The 23,142-nt window shown below is 40.5% G+C and overlaps 1 protein-coding gene across 4 annotated transcripts in view; it reads right to left on the bottom strand.

Annotated features, from left to right (window-relative positions):
* The window catches only part of LOC135219427 (choline/ethanolaminephosphotransferase 1-like), a 433,147-nt gene that overhangs the window by 90,387 nt on the left and 319,618 nt on the right, over positions 1-23,142 (bottom strand). For all 4 annotated transcript variants that reach the window (XM_064256204.1, XM_064256203.1, XM_064256202.1 and 1 more), the window contains one exon: positions 14,645-14,803. In XM_064256204.1, coding sequence (XP_064112274.1) covers positions 14,645-14,803 — 159 coding nt within the window. The remainder of the gene's footprint in view (positions 1-14,644; positions 14,804-23,142) is intronic.

Here is a 23,142-nt window from a genome sequence, read left to right on the forward strand (position 1 = left end):
ATGGGAGAACAGAGAAACTCTCCTTCATACTGCCCGCAGGTAAAGGAGTAGAAAGAAAGTAGTAAAGAAAAAAGACCAGTCATCTCATTCATTCTACTCTCATACCTTCATCTTAGACTAGACACAAACTGACCCGCCAGGGGTACTGGATGAGCTATATCACTTGTTGGGCTGCCACCACTGGACCCAAGGAAAAAGTGTCCAAGGATCTATGGGCAACGTCTTTTAAATAAAATGAGGTTTAAGTTGTTTGGCGTTTCCAAACACCAGCGTTCAGAATTCTCTCCACAGACATATTCTTCTTAAATGCCAAGAAGCACTCAAGCCTCTTATGTCATGAGCTCTAGCCCTCTCCTGGCTATTTGACCCCCTGTCTTCTGTCAAGTAGGCATTCCTGATCGTCTCCCTTAGCCAAAACGATATTGTATTCCTGGACACTTCGTTCTTGTTCTCCTGTACTTACGAACAACCTTCTCTCTTATTACCCTGACAGGGAACAGAAGCATCTCATCTTTGTCATTGTCTACAAAGTCTACCAAGGAAGGTATGGAAAAGGAGTCGAATCTGCCATCCATTATTGCTGGGTTTTGAGTCTTGGCCACGAATTCTGGAACAAACTCAAATACCATTGACTTCCAACCTCTCGAGTGCTTTATGAGATATGACAGGCCATGTAGCTCCCCCACCCTTTTGGTTGAAGCTAGGGCCAATAAGAAGACTGTCTTCAGGGTCAGGCTCCTATCTGTGGACTGCCTTAGTGGTTCATAGGGAGGTTTTGTCAGACTACTCAGTACCATGGTCAGATCCCAATCTGGGGCTTTTAGTTCCTTTGGTGGACATGACTGTTCAAAGCTCTTCATCAGCATGGCCAACACCCATGAGGACAAAATGTCCACACCTTTCATTCGTAAGACTAAGGCTAGAGCAGCCCTGTACCCCTTCACTGCAGATACAGACATATGCCTTTCTGTCCTGAGATATACCAGAAAGTCTGCTAACTGCTGAATAGTGGTACCGAGTGGAGACAAGTTCCCTCTACGACACCAATCACAGTATGCCAACCACTTTCCTTGGTATACTGCCGCAGATGACTTTCTGATATTTCCTGCCATCTGAGTTGCTGCTTTTTGCGAAAACCCTCTCGCTCGCAGGAAATACTTGACGGTCTCCACCCATGAAGCGATAGGGACTTCACCGACTGGTGGTACCTCTCCATGTGCGGCTGACATAGTAGGTTGCTCCATGGGGGTAACTCTCTCGGCATGTCTATTAGGAGTTCCACCAGGTCTGGAAACCACTCTGCTTTTGGCCAAAAAGGAGCTACCAGAGTCATTTTGAGGTTCTGAGACAGCATTATCCTGTTCAGAACCTGAAGGATTAGACAAAATGGAGGAAATGCGTACACGTCCAGATTGTCCCAAGGGTGTTGTAGCGTATCTTCTGCTACTGCCTCTATGTCTGAGACTACTGAACAATACACTTCCAACTTTTTGTTGTACCTGGTTGCGAATAGGTCTATGATCGGCCTTTCCCACAACATGAGCATCCTGTCCACTATCTCTTGGTGCAAGGACCACTCCGTTCCCAGTATCTGATCCCTGCAGCTCAACTTGTTGGCCACTATGTTTCTTTTTCACGGAATATATCTGGCCCTGATGTCTACTAGGTTCTCTACAGCCCACTGATGAAGTTGAACTGCCATCACATGTAACTGCTGAGAAACTAGGCCTCCTTGTTTGTTTATATAAGCTACTACTGTGGTGTTGTCTGACATCAATACCACTGAATGTCCCTTCACTCTCTCCCTGAATTCCTGTAGGGCTAGAAACGCTCCTTTCAACTCCAGCACGTTTATATGGAGTTCTCTGTCTTCGCAACTCCATTTTGCTGACACCATCAACTCCTCCATATGGGCTCCCCAGCCTTCTAGTGAAGCATCTGAGAACAGCAAGAGGTCTGGGGAGGGTTGTTGAAGGGGCACCCACTGTCAGATTGTCGTCATTCACCCACCACAGCAGGTCTTTCCTCACTTCTGCCGACAAGGGAATTTGCTCGTACGGGTGATCTACTATTGGTGACCAAAACTCCTTCATCCTCCATTGTAGAGATCAAAGGTGTAGCCTCCCTTATGGTACTAGCTTCTCCAAGAAAGTTAGGATTCCCAGTACTACCTGCCACTGCTTTGCTGGCTGTGTTTGTTTTCCCAGAAAGGCATTCACCACTTGTTTGCATTTCTCTACTCTCTGGTCTGTCGGGAATACTTTGGCTTTTATTGTGTCTATAATCATTCCCAGATACTCCAAACGTTGACTTGGATCCAACTGAGACTTCTACTGATTTATCACAATACCTAGACTGTGACAAAACTGCAGGAGGGTCGCCCTGTCCTTGAGTAATTTCTCTCTGGACTTTGCTATCTCCAGCCAATCGTCTAGATATCTTATTAGCCTGATCCCCTGAGCATGCGCCCATGTTGACACGAGAGTGAACACTCTTGTAAAAACTTGAGGAGACGTTGTCAGTCTGAAGCACAGGACTTTGAATTCGAAACCTTTCTCTGCAAGACTGAACCAGAGAAATTTCCTTGAAGACTGATGGACTGGGATCTGAAAGTATGCGTCCTTCAGATCGATTGTCAGCATAAAGTCCTTGATCCTGACTGCTTGTAGAACCGTTTTTGGAGTTTCCATTTTGAAACTGGTTTTTCTTATAAACAGATTCAATGTTGACAGGTCTATTACTGTCCTCCACTCCCCGTTGGCTTTGGGTACCAGGAAAATCCAGCTGTAAAACCCCTTTTTCCATCATCTTCTTCACTTCCTCTTGCATAATAATGGTCTTCTGAGATTCCTGAGCATAAGCAAGTTGAGGTAATGGCTGTTCTGTCAGGGGTGGGGTTACCTCGAACGGAATCAAATACCCGACCCTGAGAACATCCACCACTCACTGCTCTGCTCCCAGTTCCTGCCACACCTTCCAGTGATGAGAGGCGCCCATCCTATCTTCTTGAGCCTCTCCCTCTTCCCCTAATCCCCCTTCCTCTGTTGTTTCTATTGTGAAAGGGCCAATGAACCAACCTCTTTGGGGAAGAGGGTCTTGTTGCTCTATTAGGGATGTTATGTCTCACTGTCTTCTTCCAAGGTATTTGCTGTCGCCTTACCTCCATAGAGGTAGCTTGACTGTTAGACGTTTTCCTAACTGCCTGCTGTACCAATCTATCGTAAGTGTCCATCCTTCTTCTATCTATAGCCTCTTCCAGTATGACCTCTGGCAACAGCAATTGCAACTCCAAGATATCCCCATTCCTCATCGCTAACAGGGAATCCAAATCAACAGTGCGGCTTAGTCTAGCCAGTGCTGCATCTCTCCTCATTAACAAGATATTTGCCCAAACATTTGCACTTAAATTTGTCAATTACGCAATCGCTTTGGAACCTGATTGTAGTAATCTAATGAACAATAATTCATCCACTACCTTTCTTGTCACTTCTGAGAATGCGATCTTCGCCACTGCTGTTGACCAAAGATCTAACCAAGAAGCAGTCTGAAAGACAGAAGAAGCTGTTGCTTCTAACGTAGTAGCCTCTTGGTACGTCATTGAAGGGCACTCCATTTTAACCTGATCTAAGGTTAATCCAGGCCTTAATCTTACCACATTAGGGTTTACTTGCCTAGGCAGCAAAGGGACCGTAGGTGTCGTATAATATTTCCCTTGTTTCATCATTGGAGGAGGAATAAATTTAAATGATCTATTAGATTTTAAGGAATTATCTCTTCCTGCAATTCGTGCGTTTATGTGTTGTGAAACAGTCTGCACGACTTGAACAAGGCAATTCATACGACACCTTGGTATCCTTTTTCAATCCAAATACCATATCAATCCCAGGAGGAAACATACTGGCAGGTGTTTCTGTCTTCTCCGAAAGGTTATTGAATTGACGAATCAAATCAATCACCTCCGCATACGAGGCCAGAAACTCTTGGTTTTCTCCTTCCTCCGGCTCTAACATACTGTGCTCTGCCACAGGGGATGTTATCTCACCCCATCCTCTGACAAACGGCCGGGAATTTCGCGGCCGCCTGACCCTATGGCCGCGGCCTCTTTGATCTCTGATGGCCGCCGCCGGCTTGATCCCGAATAGTCAGCAGGAGAATGAGAACTCCTCACTCTTTCTCTGCTCACGGATCTAGAGCGAGAATCTCGTCTACACCTCCAAGATGAAGGCTCCCTTGAAACTGAGCTAACTTCGTCTCTATTAGGATTGCTATCGTTTCCAACGACTGTCGGAGAATTCGGCCTCGATCTTTCATCCAGACGGACAACGCCTTCCACCAACGTATCAGACGAAGTTGCCAACTCTCTATTCTTCATTTTTTAATAGAAGCCTTATCATCCTTTGTCCGTATTTTAAACGGCCTTACGGGCGAAACTGGAACCTGCATTCCATTCTTTGCTGCACTTTTCGCCCCCCAACGTTGATTTTGCCAGCGGTATCATAGTCTTGCTTACACTCTTTGTAATCTGTATTGGCAACTCAGCGTTGGCCGATAGTCCATTGCCCGTCGCCTCTCTCGCTCGTTCAGACTCTTGCAAACGGCTTCGTCCACTAGCTTTGCGCTTACCAGCCACTGACTTCTCGACTTTCCTGCTGACTGGGATACGACAGTCCTGGTCTGAAAATGAAGAAGAATTCACTCTTCTCCTCTTAGCCCGAGGATAAGTCACGAAATCCCGAATCCTCCAATGCTTGACTGGCGCTTGCCGTGACATCATCGAACTTAGCGATGACGGCGAACTAGAGGCAGAAGACGAAAAAGAAGACGAATCACGCCTTTTCTTTTTGTCTTTCTTAGCCATTCTCTTCTCTATATCCTGTAATTTCATCATTACAGTGTGTACTGCCGAGTCAGAAAGCGTATTTGGGTCCGGTTGCAGCGAAGTAGACCGAGAAGCAGTAGTCTGTGACGTCATTGCGTCTGCCATATTGGTGTGTGACATATGTTGTGACGTCACCAATCTTGTAGGGAAAGACTGTGCAGCTTCTGCTGGCATCCGCACGTTTGCCGCAAAACTAGCCCCCACGTTCTGCATCGCCGTAAACATAGAATTTGATGGCGTAGCCGTGGCATTATTTCCCATAAATTGCAAGCCAGGTGGATGAGGAACATTCAGCGCTGCTGGACCCTGTTGGAATTGACAGCAAACCTTACAAAGTTGGTACGCCTGGTAGGCCTAGCGCCGCCCACGTACCTTCCATCCTATGTGCTTCGGGAGCCGGCACCTGGAACAAAGATGGCGATGCTCCCCCCCCTACCTGCTGGGAACAAAGAAGCGTACATATTATGCATAAAATTACCCAACACCCCTCCTGAAGTTTCCGATAACCAATCGCTAGGAGAAACCGAAGGGGTATGACACAAATCAAAAGCAGGTGGCGAAACATATGGAACAGTCTGGTTTATTGCCGATACAAAAGAAGCCGGTAAGGTTTGGTCATCCAAAGATGGCGTCACCTCCTTCCTTATGTTCTGGCCTTTCTCATAAAACTTTTTCCACTGTTCCACCGACCAACCCCGACAAACAGAACATGGATTAGTAATTGTACATACGTTTTCCCTGCACCTACTACACGTTGGATGAGGATCCGTCGACACCGAAGTTAGGAATCTAGAACACGGAAAGCCACTGACTCCGGGGCATTTCCTTTGTCTCCTTTTCGAAACGGCAGAAGATCCTGATGGTGAAGCGAAAATTTCCATCTTACCACTTATACGCTCTTACCGATCACACTCACACTGAGCACACTCAGAGAAAGAAAAAGTAATAAGAAAAATGAAAATGAAATGGATAAAAACGGGCAAACTGAAAACTGGCTTTAAATCAGATATACAGTAAACACGTCTTATCTTAAAGGCGGTAGGAATATAACTGGTGGGTCACAGGACGCCAAGGGCATTCTGGGTATACATGCCCCGTGACCTAGTATAGATGCCAATAGTCCCTGGATCTCACAAGTGTAATTTTAACTCTACCGGTTTCTAGCTTGGCGCTAGTAAATCCTAATGTTAAGACTGAAGGTTTGTTCCGTATATGAACAAATTACATTTACACTTTGGTCACGGAAGTGGAGATATAATATGGAAGCTAACAGAGGAAGCACAATAGAGTAATGGGTTAATAGACAAAGAAAAGGAGGAAATAAAAAAGTTACTAATGGACCTGATTAGAAATTGTGAGATATGTAAAAGATATAAAAGAAATCTAGCTAAACCAGTAGTAGGCTTTTCTTGGAGTAAAACGTTTAATGAAGCTGAAGCAATGGATGTGGGAGAGATAGAAGAGAGAAAGTTCTTGGTAATGGTGGATATGGCAACGAGGTGTTGTCAGGCTTGTTGGTTAAAAGAAAAGAAACCAGAAACTATAATAGACACTTTGTGATGGCTGGTTTGCTAAATTTGGAGTGCCCTCCAAACTATTGTCAGATAATGGGGGAGAATTTCAAAATGAAAAAGTAAGGAGGATGGCAGAAAGATGGAATATTAAGGTATTAGCCACAGCATCGGAATCTCCATGGAGCAACGGATTATGCGGAAAGACCATAGGCATGATCAAGGGAAGTGTAAGAAAGATGATGGAGGATGATGAAGTAGATTGGTTCATAGCATTGAAATGGGTAGTGAGTGCTAGGAACTGCTTAATGAATCATGGAGGTTTCTCTCCTAACCAATTAGTATTTGGAAAAAACCCTTTACCGGCTAACCTAATGGGAGAAGAGAGTTCAAGTCCTGCAAGCAGAGAGAAAGGGATGAAAGAGGGTATGGTAAGGGACACATTGAATGTAATGCACAAGGCCAGAGAAGTGTTTATAAAAAATGAGTCATGTAATAAAATAAGAATAGTGATAAACAAAAACATCAGAGAACATAAATTTGAAGAAGCAGTGGTAGGAGATGAGGTATTCCATAAGAGTGAAAATGAAAATGAATGAAGCGGACCTGCTCAGGTAGTGGGAGTATCAGGGAAAACAATAGTAGTTAAACACAGGAAATCTTTAAGAAAAGTAGCTAGGATACATGTTACTATGATTCAAAAATGACAAATTTTCTAAGACAATTTGTATTTTTCATAGCTACAAACCTGAGGTCTTAACAATAGGATAATTTCTAGCGCCTAGCTGGATCCAGTTAAAAAACAGATGGAAGCAAGGAATCTTGTGATATCTGGCAACACAAGCATAAATCAGGTGAAGAATGGTCGAAGACCATCCACCTACAATAACGCGTCAGTCTTTCCCAACTCAGGATGTCTTAACACACAGAGGGGCAGCTAGAGGCGGGCAGTATAATGTTAAGACCTCAGGTTTGTAGCTATGAAAAATACAAATTGTCTTAGAAAATTTGTTATTTGTTCATACCCGAACAAACCTTCGGTCTTAACAATAGGATAGACTCATACTTGGAGGGAGATACAAGACATCCTTGACCGGCTGGGGGCCTACCCACCAGTCCAGCTTCCAGAAGAAATGACTTCTGGAGAGGGACTGAAGCCTGTAGAGAAGCTAGATAAATTGATATCTAACCACTCCAACACCGAGTGACGTACAATGATATATGGGAGAACCATTGTATAGGCCAAGAGAGGTTAACACGACTCTCACCCAGGCAGTCAAAGATAAGACTGACGTGTTGTCGTAGGTGGATGGTCTTCGACCATTCTTCACCCGATCTACGTATGCGTGGCCAGATATCACAAGATTCCTTGCTTTGATCTGTTTTTTAACCAGATCCAGCTAGGCGCTAGAAATTATCCTATTGTTAAGACCAAAGGTTTGTTCGTGTATGAACAAACTATCACCAGAAACAGAAGAGATATCTGCTAGAATAGATAAATCCCATGGTGTGAAAGGTAGATCCGATGGCCCAAATGAAGGGAATGTAGATTGGCAGGAAGGAGCGGAGATAATAGTGGGCGGGAGAAGGAACGCAGACACAGAAGAGACTATAGAAAGAGATGTAGTAGAGGAAACAATGGAAGATGATGGGGAAAGTGAGTTAATAGAAGAGATACCAAAAGGGGAAATAGGGTTAGAGCTATAAACAACAATACAGGATAAGTAGAAGAATGGACTATCTTAAGTCTTGCAGGAAAAAGTTCAAGCAAAGCATGGGCTGATTTGTACAATGTACAAGACTTGCAGTCAGGTGATAAAGGGTAGGTTAATGTGAGGGATTATAGTCAGGTAAAAAAAAATTGAAAATGAAGAGGTATCACTAGGATTTGAAAATAAGCATAATGGAAGCTAAAGAAAAAGAACTTCAAAGTTGGAGAGAAAAAAAAGTATATAAGGAGGTAAATGATGTTGGACAAAAAGCTATATCTACAAGATGGATAGTAACTGAAAAGATAAAGGGGGGGGGGGAAGATATGTAAAGCAGGATTGGTAGCTAGAGGGCTTGAAGAAGAGACGGCAGAATGGGAAAAAGACGCTCCCACATGCAATGCTGAAATTTTAACATTTTGTCTGACCATAACAAGTGAAAACTCCATATTTACAAGGTGACGAAATACAAAGAGAAGTATATTTAAAGCCACCTAGGGAAGATGGTTGGAGTGGATTATGGAAGTTGAAGAAAACCGTCTATGGGCTCAAGGACGCAGCAAAAGCATGGTATTGTAAAGTGGTGAAAGTAGTGGAGGAGCTTAAAGGTGAGAGAAGTAGACTAGAGAACCTAATATATTCTTTTGGAAAAAAGGCAACACATTGAATGGTATTTTGTATACAAGAGGAACTGAAGGATTCTTAAAGGAAATAATTAGGAAATTTAAAGAGAAATTGCAAGTAGGAGAACAAGAAAGTAAAAGGTTTAAGTATATAGGAGTAGTAATAGAGCAGGAGAATAGATTTTCCCTTAAACCCTTAAACGCCGACTGGACATATTATACGTCGACTAAAATTGTCTGTCGGATGTTTAATTGACGTACGATACATCGACTACAAAAAGTTTTTTTTAAATATTCACGGAAAACTAGTTATAGGCCTAGTTTGCGAAAAATTTTAAATCATGCGCCTTGTGGGATGATGGGAGTTCGCGGCTCAAGCTGTTGTTTTGTTTATAAGCGTTATCCAGGCGCAAATGCGTGAATTTTATTCTTCTCGCACTAAAAAGCATCAGCGACACATCTCTGAAATTCTTTCGCCACTTTATCGTAATTTTTGTACCCTTTTATATTAGCTGTTACAGAGTTTTATATGAAAATGTGTGCAATTTCATGTAGAATACAACAAAAAACAACCCAAGGTTCTAGCTTTTATCAGTTTTGAAATATTTTCATATAAATAATGATGTGCCAAAATTTCCACCTTCGGTCAACTTTGACTCGACCGAAATGGTCGAAAAATGCAATTAAAGCTAAAACTCTTCTATTCTAGTAATATTCAAACATTTACCTTCATTTTGCAACAAATTGGAAGTCTCTAGCACAATATTTCGATTTATGGTGAATTTTTGAAAAACACTTTTTCCTTATGTCCACGCGGTAACTGCCGAAAATCTCAGAAATTCTTTCGTCAGTTTGTCGTAATGTTTGCACCATTTTAAATTAGCCGTTACATAAAGTTTTATATATGAAAATATGTGCAATTTTATGTAAAGTACAACAAAAATACGACCCATAGTTGTAGCTTTTATCAGTTTTGAAATATTTTCATATAAATAACGATAAGTGCCAAAATTTCAACCTTTGGTCAACTTTGACTCGACCGAAAGGGTAGAAAACCCAATTGTAAGCTAAAACTCTTACATCCTAATAATATTCCATCAATTACCTTCATTTTGCAACAAATTGGAAAAATCTAGCACAATATTTCGATTTATGGTGAATTTTTGAAAAATACTTTTTCCTTATGTCCGCGTGCAGTAACTCTGCCGAAAACCTCAGAAATTCTTTTATCTGTTTGTCGTAATGTTTGCACGAGTTTATATTAGCCGTTACATAAAGCTTTATATATGAAAATGTGCACAATTTAATGTAGAATACAACAAAAAATAACTCATGGTTGTAGCTTTTCATATAAATAACGATAAGTGCCAAAACTTCAACCTTCGGTTAACTTTGACTCTACCAAAATGGTAAAAAAACACAATTGTAAGCTAAAACTCTTACATCTAGTAATATTCAATCATTTACCTTCATTTTGCAGAAATTGAAAAACTCTGGCACAATATTTCAATTTATGGTGAATTTTTGAAAAACACTTTTTCCTTACCTCCGCGCGCAGTAACTCTGCTGAAAATCTCAGAAATTCTTTTGTCAGTTTGTCTTAATGTTTGCACTGTTTTATATTAGCCGTTACATAAAGTTTTATATAAGAAAATGTGTACAATTTCATGTAAATTGCAACAATAAATAACTCATGGTTGTAGCTTTTATCAGTTTTGAAATATTTTCATATAAATCATGATAAATAGAAAAAATTCAACTTTTAACTCAACCAAAATGGTCAAAAACTGCAATTGTAAGCTAAAACTCTTACAGTCTAGTAATATTCAATCAATTACCTTCATTTTGCAACAAACGGGAAGTCTCTAGCACAATATTTCGATTTATGGTGAATTCTTGAAAAAAAAAAAAAAATTATGTCCGCGCGTTACGAATTCATGGATCATTTTGTGATAATACTTTCTCTGTGTTGCTTTGATCATTTTACAATGATTTATATACCAAAATCATCGCAATTTAGTGTACAATACAACAACAAAAAATTTAACTCATTAGCTTTAACCACTTTGCTCACAGTGCGATTTGTATACAATTATATATGAAATTTTTTTGCATTGTCATATATTCCAATATTTATATATGATAATGATTTTTTTTTCATTTCTGATGGTTGCATACTAAACTTCAGGCAATGAAAAAAAAGGAGCCAAAAATGAACTCTTAATCTTGAAAACTAAGCGTGCTGTGATTTTTTGAAAACAAACTTTTTTTCCATTTTGGCGCTAGCTCCCGAACGCCGCCGGCATACGAGACACACTTTGGTAAATAGCGGCTCGGCGTTTAAGGGTTAATCAGTGGCAGTAAATAAATTCTGTAAGAAAACTAGAAGCTAGAAGATATATGGGTAATAGAGTGTTAGAACAAAAGGAGTTTACCAAGTACAGATCAGTGGTAGGACAGCTGAATTGGGTATCGCTATATACCATGCCAGAAATAGCGTATGATGCTAGCAAATTGAGTAAAGCATTTAAAGAGGGACAACTCAGGATATGAAGAAGCTTATTAAAATTGTGAGAAAAACTAAGAACATGATGGGCTAAGTTATAATAAGTGAGATGGAAGAAGAAAAGATTTATTCGGAAGCCTGTGTAGACGATTCATTTGGAAACATAGAAGATGCCCATACTCAACTAGGTTATATCCTTGACAGATGGGAAGAGAAGTCCCATATGGTGTAAGTCCAGGAAATCCATGAGAGTGGCAAAATCCACCATTGAAGCCGAAGCCCTGAGTGTTTGGGAGGCTATAGAAGGATTGATATATTTCAAGCATTTGTGGGAAGAGGTAGTAGGAGGAAGAAATTGAGAAGCGTTGGTTACTATTGATAGTAAAACATTAATGACCGCCATCAAATCGAGTCCTGGTGTAAGTGGTAAGAGATTAAAAATAGATATTGCAGCAATAAGGGAAACCATAGAATCTGGGGAAATAAAGGAGGTGAGATGGATAAAATTAAAGGAGCAAGTGGCTGATGTATTAACTAAAGCAGGAGTTTCGGGGGAAAATATTAGAAATTATGTAGAGGGTAAAGAGGCATAGGAAACAGTCGGAGGGGAGGGAGAAAGTGATAAGTGTAATTATATATTATATATCAGTTTAGTCAATTAATTAATTTTTATTATAATTGTTATTTTCTGCATTGTCAAAATATGGTGGATGTCCTATGGTATGGACAGCATATGGTTGATTGTAGGTGTCTATAGATGTATTAAAGTTGTGTTGTGACGTTATAGGATGTGACGTCATAGAACACAAGATGGTGGTGGCATCTGTTGGATATAAACAATAACACGAGGAGAAGGAGACGCATGCGTGTGCTGTTTGGCTGGTAGGAGAGAGCTCTCTGTCGAGTAGGAGTTTTTGGGTTGTAAGTCTTGTGGTGTTGTTTGAAGGTTTTATCGGGAGTATACTGGTATCAGAGAACGCCTAGGGTAAAATTCAAATAATGGACTGACGTAATTTCTTCATAACTTTTCCGTTCCTTCAAAATTCGACAAGATATTAGGCCGCTTGATGCTAAGCAGCCTAATATATCTTAACGAGTACTGTTGTATCCTAAAACTTCAAAATTCAAAGAAAACTTTGTAATTCATATTCCAATTTTGGGAATTTTGTTATTACCATTAAGCTTATTACGTCTAAAGTACTGTTACATATTGTACAAGTAGTTACAAAGATCACTTCGGGTAGCAAGTTAAGCACACAGGCATTAAAGAGATTGCTAACCTTATCACACCATGCTATGAGCTAGGCACTGTAAAAAAATTAATTCATGTCCCAAAGATTACAATTTATACCAGTGCATTAAAGAGACCATATTCATATATCCATAAGGAAAATAGTGCTACTTGTGAATTTGCAAACTTACTAACACTTATGATATTGGAAATAAAACAAAAGTTGAACATAACACTACTTGGCAACTGTTACACTGAATCTGAGATGTTGGATGATACAAAAATAATCATGTTGCATTAGATTTGAGCAAGAATGTACAGTAAAAGGAATTAAAGGGTTTGCAGCTAGGGGCCGAAGGGATACTGCAATGATCCTTAAGTAATGCCTACAGTGTACCACATGAGATGCACTGATAGCACTAGCCCCCCTGTGGGAGATTCCTCTAGTCGATCTGTTTGAAAACTTGTAAAACAGCAAAACTGTCAACTTGCTATTCCACTTTAACAGACCCAGCATCATGGCATATATATATTGTGATGGAAGATTGGCCAACTTTCACCATTATGCCTTTCAACTATTCAGTCTTGCCTGAAGTTGTATTAGTTGCCTGGAAATGTTAAGTCACAGAAAAAAGATGTTATACGGAAGTCACTCCAATTGTAATGACAATCCTTGCATAAGATCAACAGTAATATCTTTACCAAGGGAAATTGGACAAATTAGCTGGCTGGTGTGACAAGAAGGCTATCCATGCACTAAGTGCCTCTATTCCCTAAATAGCAGATGCCATGTTTTCATCTTTCCTCAACAACAGGTGTCCTTATCTGTGATTAAGATTGTAAAGTGGCCCTTCCTCACGTTTTCATCCCATCTAAGCTAGAGGAGAATGCAGGAAGGGAAGAGGGCAGAGAAAGATGGAGGACAGTTCAGACAGTAGGAACCAAATAGATTTGGCAGAGTCAACAAAGAAGTAGTGCCCCTTGACATATTGGTGAACGTCTTTTGGCCTTCATCAGATTCCTACAAAACCTCTTTCAGAGTGCACTCCTTGCAGAGATAGTCAGGGCTGCAGGTCCTATCCCTACAGAAAAAAACAAACTGATGGGGATCCACATACAAGAAAATGAGCAGCCCTACCATAACTCACATCCTAACCACTGTCACAGATTACTTTTCTTTGTGCTTAAATGCATTGTACTGCAAAAAAAACATACATACTAAAATAAGCAAATAGACAGGAGGTCAATACCACTGACAGCTGAAGAAAAAGTGCTATCACTAATTAATCACCACCTTGTTATCTGATTCAACAACTGTTTCCTGGTCACACTGAGAAATACTCCAATGCTCCTAAATATTAGAGGGTTATGGTCATTCCTACAAAAACAAAAACACAAAATTAAGCAGTAAAAATTGCATAACACAAAGCCAAACATATTGAGGCAAATAAAATAAGAAAATAAGTATGTTGTAGAAACAGGAATGGGAAACACTACAGCACAATTTCTTTTGGCACAGTGACAAAGAGGAAAGACGTCTTGCTTTCCAAGCCAGTGGTTCACGAGCTATGCATGCAGAGGCTTTTCCTTTCCAGATCTATAAAGCTGATGTGGCTGGAAGCCAACAGCACAGAATAGAGCTACTTATGCATAACAGGATCATAAAAACAAATACAGGTAGTCCCCACTTATCGGCAGGGACTCCGTTCTCGGTGGGGTGCTGATAAGCAAACACCACCATTAACAGAAACTCGGTGATTTATGGCACTTATGGCACAAAGTTTAAATTAATGGTGCTGAACTGGTTAATGGTACCTCTGTTAGGTATGTTATGGTGCCATAACACTATTATCGGCATCTTATGGCGCTGATAACTGAAACTTTGAACGTTATGGTACCATAAATTGCCGATTCTGTGGCGCTAAACAAGTGCCATAAAACCAGATCGCCATTTACTGGGGACTGCCTTAGAGGGTTTTGCAGTCACAGAATTATACTCATTGGATAATCACGCACCAATTGGCCCCGTGACAACAAATGCATAATTAATACAGAACAAAGTTTCATTAATATAGCACATGGAAACAATACTTTCTTATTGTCTGAGAAATATAGCACATGGAAACAATACTTTCTTATTGTTTGAGAATTTTTTAACCATGTCATATTAAGGGACACCACTTACCACAAGCCTGTTGGTAACCCTTGCTGACACACAGCCAAATGTCAATAGATATATAGTTGGATTTTGTAAATATATGTCATACGGGCTCTTCCAGGCTATTAGGACTGAAGGAACTAAAACGAAGAGCAAGGGCACCACTGGAGACAGAACACTTGTACCCTAGAAATAGGAAAATAATTATCAATTTGTAGTACCTCATTAAAAAGAATAATTCAGTACTACTGATTTAGACATTTCAAATCTATCATCAATATTGAAAGAACAACATGAAAAATATCTGAATCAAGATGTCTGTAATGAGAAAAACATACACAACCTGAACATGACTTTCATAAAAAATACTCAGTATATTTTATCAAAAAAATACTTCAAAACATCTAAAATTGTCATTTACATTCTAAATGTTTCTTGAACTTCAAACTCTCAATTTTCACAAGCTACACTGAACAGACCATCAAAATTGGATGTTACACTAGTTACTGGTAGTATAGGCAAGTTACTCTATTGAGAAAAGGAATATCATCAGCAACAGGAATATATACAATATGTTAAGACACAAACTTTAAAAATATTTTAGATAGTCTTTACACATACAAAAACCAATTATGTATTTGACCCCTAATAGATATGAGTGGTTAGAAACTAAACATCTCGTAAATTTTGCTTGAATGATTGGAGTGTTTTGCCTACTATTTGTGGCTGTAGGGTTATCTTTAGTTCCACATTTAATTGCCTTACTGCAGGTGGTAATCATGCCATCTTTGTTATTATAAGTACTTTGATAACAAATGATTCTTGTTTCTAAACCTCCAGGTCTTGCCAGAAGAATTCTTTTTAATGAAGCTAAAATCTGATTTAGGGAAAGTGAATGAAAAGTGACAGTTAGGTTGAAAAAATTAGAAATAAAATTCAATAAGGCTCAAGCAGATGGGACATAACAAAGAATCTTCAGTATCATCTACACTTTGCCACTCAGCTCACCACAATCAGTATCTCCCTTCAAGGTCGCTATGATATAAACTCATGTTCTCGCAGATTGTGCTGTGCCACACCCTCCAGATTATGACGTTCCACAGTCAAGTTCAGGTTCCTTTGGCTTGGAGTGCATGCAAGCACAGTTTTACTATTTTATGTTTGTTTTTAAAGTGGACCCACTCATACAGGACACTATATGAGAGGATTAAGATGACATACCATCCCAAATTAATGAGGAAGGAACCTTCATTCTGCATGCTTATACATGGCTGGTGGGCCGAGAAGCTGGTCCAGGGTAGAAAACGGCAAGTATTGCATTCTATTACAGACACTCCTCTACTTATGAACTTTCAACTTACAAACTTTCAGATACGAACAACCATGATCGTAAATTAAAACTGTACTTTACCATATTATCATAATTCACCTAATGTACATAAAAAGGTTTTATATATCATTCATATTAACCCTCTTACGCCGGAGCGGTAAATAAAAAATTGTCTCCCGTGTGCCGGAGGGGTTTCAGAGTGAGCGCGGAAGCGGAAAAAATATTTTTTTCAAAAATTCACAGCGTGCTTAATTTTCAAGATTAAGAGCTCATTTTTGGCTCCTTTTTTTTGTCATTGCCTGAAGTTTAGTATGCAACCATCAGAAATGAAAAAAATTATCATTATCATATATAAATAATACGATATATGATAGCGCAAAAACTAAATTTCGTATATAATTGTATTCAAATCACGCTGTGTGCAAAACGGTTAAAGGTAACAAGTTACTTTTTATTTCGTTGTAATGTACACTAAATTGCGATCATTTTGGTATATAACACATTGTAAAATGATAAAAGCAACACAGAGAAAATATTATCACAAAATAATGCATGAATTCGTAACGCGCGGACGTAAACAAATATTTTTTTCAAAAATTCATCATAAATCTAAATATTGTCCTAGAGACTTCCAATTTCTTTCAAAATGAAAACAAATGATTGAATATTACTATACTGTAAGAGTATTAGCTTACAATTGCAGTTTTCGGCCATATCTGACGAGTTAAAGTTGACCGAATGTCAAATTTTTTTATATATATATCTTTTATATGCAATTATTTCGAAAATAAGAAAAGCTACAACCTTCAAATATTTTTCGTTTTATTTTACATGAAATTGCGCACATTTTCATATATAAAACTCTATGAAATGCCTAATATGAAAAGGAGCAAATATTCCGAGAATGGGATGTACGTATTTCGGAGATTTGTGGCGGAGAATCCGCGCGCGGAGGGAAGGAAAGATTTATTTTTAAATTCACCATAAATCTAAATATTTTGCTAGAGACTTCGAATTTGTTTCAAGATGAAGATAAATGACTGAATATTACTAGACTATAAGAGTTTTAGCTTACAATTGCGTTTTTCGACCATTTCGGTAGTCAAAGTTGACCGAACATGGTTTTTTTTCTATTTATCGTGATTTATATTGCAAATATTTCAAAAATGAGAAAAGCTACAACCTTCAATTATTTTTTGTTGTATTCTACATGAAATTGCGCACATTTTCATATATAAAACTTTATGTAACGGCTAATTTAAAATGGTGCAAACATTACCACAATTGCACATATGATTTTTTCGGAAGAGTTACTGCGCGGACGTAAAGAAAATGTTATTTTTTTCATAAATTCACCATAAATCGAAATATTGTGCTAGAGACTTCCAATTTGTTGCAAAAAGAAGGTAAATGCTTGAATATTACTAGAATATAAGCGTTTTAGCTTACAATTGCGTTTTTCGACCATTTCGGTAGAGTCAAAGTTGACCGAAGGTTGAAATTTTGGCAATTATCATTATTTATATGAAAATATCTCAAAACTGATAAAAGCTACAATCATGAGTATTTTATTGTTGTATTCTACATAAAAATGCGCACATTTTCATATATAATACTTCATGTAACGGCTAATTTACAATGGTACAAAAATTATGTCAAAGTGACGAAATAATTTCCGAGATGTGTCACAGATACTTTTTAGTGCGGCAAGAAAGAAATTTGCGCTTGCGCGCCTGCGTAACGATTGTAAACAAAACACCTTGATCCGTGAACTCCCAGCATCCCCCAAGGCGCGTGATTCAAAAGTTTTAGGCTGGTAGGCCTATAAGTATTTTTCCGCAAATTTAAAAAAAAACTTTTGTAAGTCGATGTAAAATATGTCCAGTCGGCACACGGGAGACAAAAAATGTCGACGTAAAATACGTCCAGTCGGCGTAAGAGGGTTAACAAAATACTAGATAAAATGCAGTACAGTACTACTATTGTGTTTTAGTATGAAAAAATAAATAATACTGTATGTACTGACACTTGAGTATATTAAGTTGGACTTCTGAACAAATCAAAATACAAACAGCCGTTTGGAACGTAACTCATTTGTAAGTAAAGGAGCGCCTGTACGTATTACTTTTAATTATCATTAATTAAATATTTTATTTCTACTTATAAAGTTAAATATTATGCAATATCTGACAAGAAACTATAAATCGTATACACTATATATAGCATACCACCCAGATTCGTGGGGAAGTGTACCACAACCTTGCGTGAATAGCTAAAATCCACAAATTCTTAAAGCCCCTCTAGAAACTTAAAAATGCCTATTTTTCATGGTCAAACACAAAACAAAATCTCTAAAAATGCTTATTGTACCTTAATATTTTAATAGTTTTATCACAAAAATTGAGTTTAGCCATGAAAATATGAAAAATTATAAATTTTTAATAAATTTGTATTTTCATAGAAAACAAACCTGAGGCTTAACAACAGGATATTTTCCAAGCGCAGTTGGTAACCAGTTAACACAATCAGAGGTAAGCAAGGAATCTATGAGATCTAGCAACACCTGCGTGTATGAGGTGAAAGCTGGTCAGCGACCGAGCACAAACTTGACCGCTCAGTCTTTCCCAACCCAGAAAATGATAAAAAGGTTTGTTAGCTATAAAAAATACAGATTGATTTAAAAATTTGTCATTAGTTCATATGCAGAACAATCCTTCAGTCTTAACAATAGGATAGACTTATACTTGGAGGGAGGTATAGACATCCTAAACCAGGGAGTTAACCCACCTGACCACCTCTCAGAACGAAACGAGTTCCAAAGGTGGACGAATGCCCATGAGAGGACAGATAAACTGATATCTACAACTCAGCCATCTGGGTTGCAATACAATGATATATGAGCAAAGCAGATTCATTGCATTTAAGGGACTAAAGAAAATTCTGACTGTTCAATAACAAACCATATAATCACAGAGGTCTGTTATTGCTCCTGACCTCCCCCTTGCTAGAGAGCGGAGTAATTGCTACTGAATAGAATGTTTGATTATTCATAAATATATTCAGCAAACAAACTATCAGTATGGCTACCCTACTCACCTGTATCAGCCCAGTCCGGCATATGACATGTCTATTCCTCAACCTGTCCGATGGAAGAAGAATGGAAAAAAGAGAAAGAAAGAGACTAGCCCACTCACTCATTCTCTCTTCCACACAATCATCTTAGGTAAGATACAAAACTGCACGGTCAAGGACAATGGATGAGCTACACAACCTGTTGGACAACCACCACAGGACCCAGGGAAAACGTGTCCATACAGCAAAATTTTTCTTGAAAGCCAGATAGAAACTTATACCTCTGACGTCATACTCTCTAGCCTGCACAGACTCAGTGACAACCATTAAGAGACGAATAAGCCTTGATTGCCTCACGAATCCAGAAAGAAATGGTATTCTGGGAAACCTCTTTCTTTGATCGACCTATACTAACAAAAAGCCTACGATACCCCAGTCTGAGATGTCGAGTCCTTTCGAGATAGCAATGCAGGGTTCTTACAAGACACAACAAGAGCTCTTGTGGGTCATTATCCACAAAGTTATTCAATGATGGAATGGAAAAGGAGACAAATCTGTCGTCATGTATCATGTACCGAGGGATTCTGGGTCTTGGCCACGAATTCCAGGACAAATTCGAAGGTCACTGACCCCCCAACCCCTGGTATGTTTCACATCATAACTAAGGCCATGAAGCTCTCCTGCTCTCTTTGAGGAAGCTAAGGCTAAAAGAAAAACTGTCTTCAGTGTCAAGTTTCTGTCCGATAAATGACACAAGGGCTCAAAAGGAGCTCTAATGAAACTCCTAAGGACAAGTGAAACATCCCACGCGGGAGGCTTACGTTCCCTTGGAGAACAGGTCTGTTCGAAACCCTTGAACAAGATCTCCCAGGATGAGGAGATGTCTACACCTCTCAGGCTTAACACCAAGCCTAAAGCTGCTCTGTAGCCTCTGATAGCAAAAACTGAAAGTCTTTCTCATCCCTGAGGAAGACCAAAAAATCTGCTATGCGCTGAACAAACCATATAATCTTGAGTGGAGAGAAACCCCATCGACACCACCAATCACAGTAGATAGCCCATTTCCCTTGGTAGAATGCAGAAGAGGACTTCCTGAGATGGTTGGGCATATGTCTTGCTGTCTCCTGAAAAACCCTCTTGCTCGGAGGAGATACTCAATAGTTTCCATCTGTGGAGAGACAGGGATTCTACCGACTTGTGAAACCTTTCAATGTGAGGCTGGCAAAGCAGCTACTGCCATGGGGGAATCTCTCTTGGGACCTCTGACAGCAGAAACAGAAGGACCGGAAACCATTCTGTCTGCAGCCACTGAGGAGCTACTAATGTCATTCTGAGGTTTCGAGACCTCATCACCCTGTTCAGCTCGTGACAGATCAGGCAAAACAGAGGGAAGGCATACACCTCTAGGTTGTCCCAAGGGTGTTGGAAGGCATCCACTGCCAGAGCTAGGGGATCCAGGAGCACTGAACAATAAACTTCTAGTTTTCTGTTGTAGCCAGTTGCAAAGAAGTCTAACATAGGCCTCCCCCAAACCTGAAAAAGCCTGTCCGCCACAACTTGATGTAGAGACCACTCCGTGCCCAGGATCTGGTTCTGACGGCTCAACTTGTCGGCGACCACATTCTTCTTGTCTGGGATGTATCTTGTTAAGAGCTCCACTAAGTTGTCAACTGTCAAGTGGTGTAACTCGACTGTCAATGAATGGAGCTGGTGAGACACCAGACCCCATTTGTTCACATAGGCGACTACCGTGGTGTTGTCAGACATCAGAACCACCGAATGACCCTCTACCTTCTCCTGAAACTCCTTCAGACCCAGAAAAGCGGCCTTCAACTCCAAAACGATGTGCAGTAGCTTCTCTTCCATATTCCAAACGCCTGATGTGATGAGGTGCCCTAGATGAGCACCCCAACCTGTGAGAAAGGTATCCGAAAACAGAAGGAAGTCTGGAGGGGAAGAATTCAGAGGGACACCTACTAAGAGATTTCAATCGTCCAACCACCAACAAAGGTCTTTTCTCACCTCTTCGGACAGAGGAACTTTCTGAAGAGGGGAATTCCCTACCGGGGACCAGAAGTCTTTCAGTCTCCACTGTAGGGATCAAAGAAGGAGACGACCATGAGGGACCAGCTTTTCGTGGGAAGACGAAATCCCCATAAGAACCTGCCACTGGTGAGCCAGCTGTTCTGGCTGTGAAAGGAAACACTGCTGTATCTATCACCATACCTAGATAAAGGTCCTTCTGGCTGGGATCCAGATTCAACTTCTCTAGGATCACTACAATGCCAAGCTCTGAACAAAACCAAAGTAGATGATCTCTGTCTAGCAACAGCTTCTTCCTGGAGCTCGCTAAGACCAGCCAGTCGTCGAGGCATTTCAACAGGCGAATCCCTTAAGCATGAGCCCATGTCGAGACTAGGGAGAAGACCCCTGTGAACACATGAGGGGATGTGGTTAACCCGAAGCAAAGGACCTTGAACTGGAATATTTTTTCCCCGAGAGTGAAAAGAAGAAACTTTCTGGACAAAGGATGAATAGGGATCTGGAAGTAAGTATCCTTCAGGTCTATTGACAGCAAAAACTCGTCGTCCCTTACTGCTGCCAACACCATCTTCTTAACAAAGTGATTCAAGGTGGAAAGGTCGATTACCGGCCTCCAGTCGCCTGTCGCCTTCGGTATCAGGAAAATGCGACTGTAAAACCCTGGAGAAGACTGCACTACTTCCTCTATCGCACCCTTGTCCAGCATCTTCCAACACTTCCCCTGAAGAGCTAAGAACTTTGAAGCAATGGACTATCTGAGAGAGGGGGAGAGAAGTCAAATGGTAGTAGATATCCCACCCACAGAACATCTACTACCCACTTCTCCGTTCCATAATCTTGCCACTTGGCCCACTGGCCTGCCAGGCATCCCCTACCTGTGGCAAAGGAGAAGGAGAGGTGCCCACACTATTTACCCACCTCTGCGACTTCCTCTAGATCCCCTTCCAAGCTTGTAGGGACGGGATTGAAAGGGATGCTACTTATTAGACTTAGCCTGAGAGGAGGCCCAAGGGACCCTAGCCGAAGCAAAACCCTTAGGAGACTTGACAGGCAAAGATCTTCTTACTTCTCTCTGAGGAGGAGAAGGAGGAGGGGGACAACGCAAATGTGCCTCCAACTTCGAAACTACTTGGTGGACCAACCTCTCTTTGGTATCAGCCCATCACCGATCAATCACATTTTCTAACTCCGTCCTAGGAAAGTAATTGAGAATCCAGAAGATCCCCATTTCGGAGTGCTGACAAGGACTCAGAGTTGTTAGCCCATAAGTTAGCACTAAGGTGGGCCAGATATGAGAACGCCTTACCACCCAACTGCAATAGCCTAGCGAGGGAAGACAAACTCACTAACCCCTCTACCGACCTATCAGAAGCAATCCTGGCTGTCGCTATTGACCATTAGTCTAGCCATAAGACCGTCTGAAAAATGGAAGCAGCTGTAGACTCCATAGCCAGGGCTTCCCGAGATGACAAAGAAGGACTTTCCGATCTAACCTGCTCTAAGGTTAAACCAGGCCTGAAATGAATCATGTCCGGGTCAAGGTGACGAGGCATCAGATGAACTGAATTAGTTGAATAATACTTCCTATGCTGTGTGAGAGGAGGAGGAAGAAACTTGGACGACCCCTTCGAATGCAGAGAGCCATCCCGGTCCGACACCAAAGCGTTCACATGCTGTAAGACGGACTGAACATAGCCCAACAGAAGAAGCTCAAAAGAAGACTTAGTGTCATGACTGGCACCCAGCAAGGCTTTCAAACATGTAAGTGATCGAAGACTGAGCCCGAATCCTACATTCAAGATAGTTGAACCCATAAATGAGGTCAACAACCTCCGAAAAGAAAGACAAAAACTCTTGACTGTCTCCCTCCTCCTGCTCTGACAAAGGAGACTGATGATGAGAAGAAGCAGGTTTGGCAGACAATTCACTAGAGGGTCTAGCCTTCTGGATATTAAAGGCAGGGGAGACACCTGTAACACTTAGAGAACCAGCTACCGAAGGCTGTTGAGTTGAGTGTACACCAACAATGACACTAGAGACCGATCCCTACTCAAACCTCATCCAGATTCGTGTGAAGAAC

The sequence above is a fragment of the Macrobrachium nipponense genome, chromosome 1 (assembly GCF_015104395.2).
Source record: "Macrobrachium nipponense isolate FS-2020 chromosome 1, ASM1510439v2, whole genome shotgun sequence".
NCBI classification, from domain to species: Eukaryota; Metazoa; Arthropoda; class Malacostraca; order Decapoda; family Palaemonidae; genus Macrobrachium; species Macrobrachium nipponense.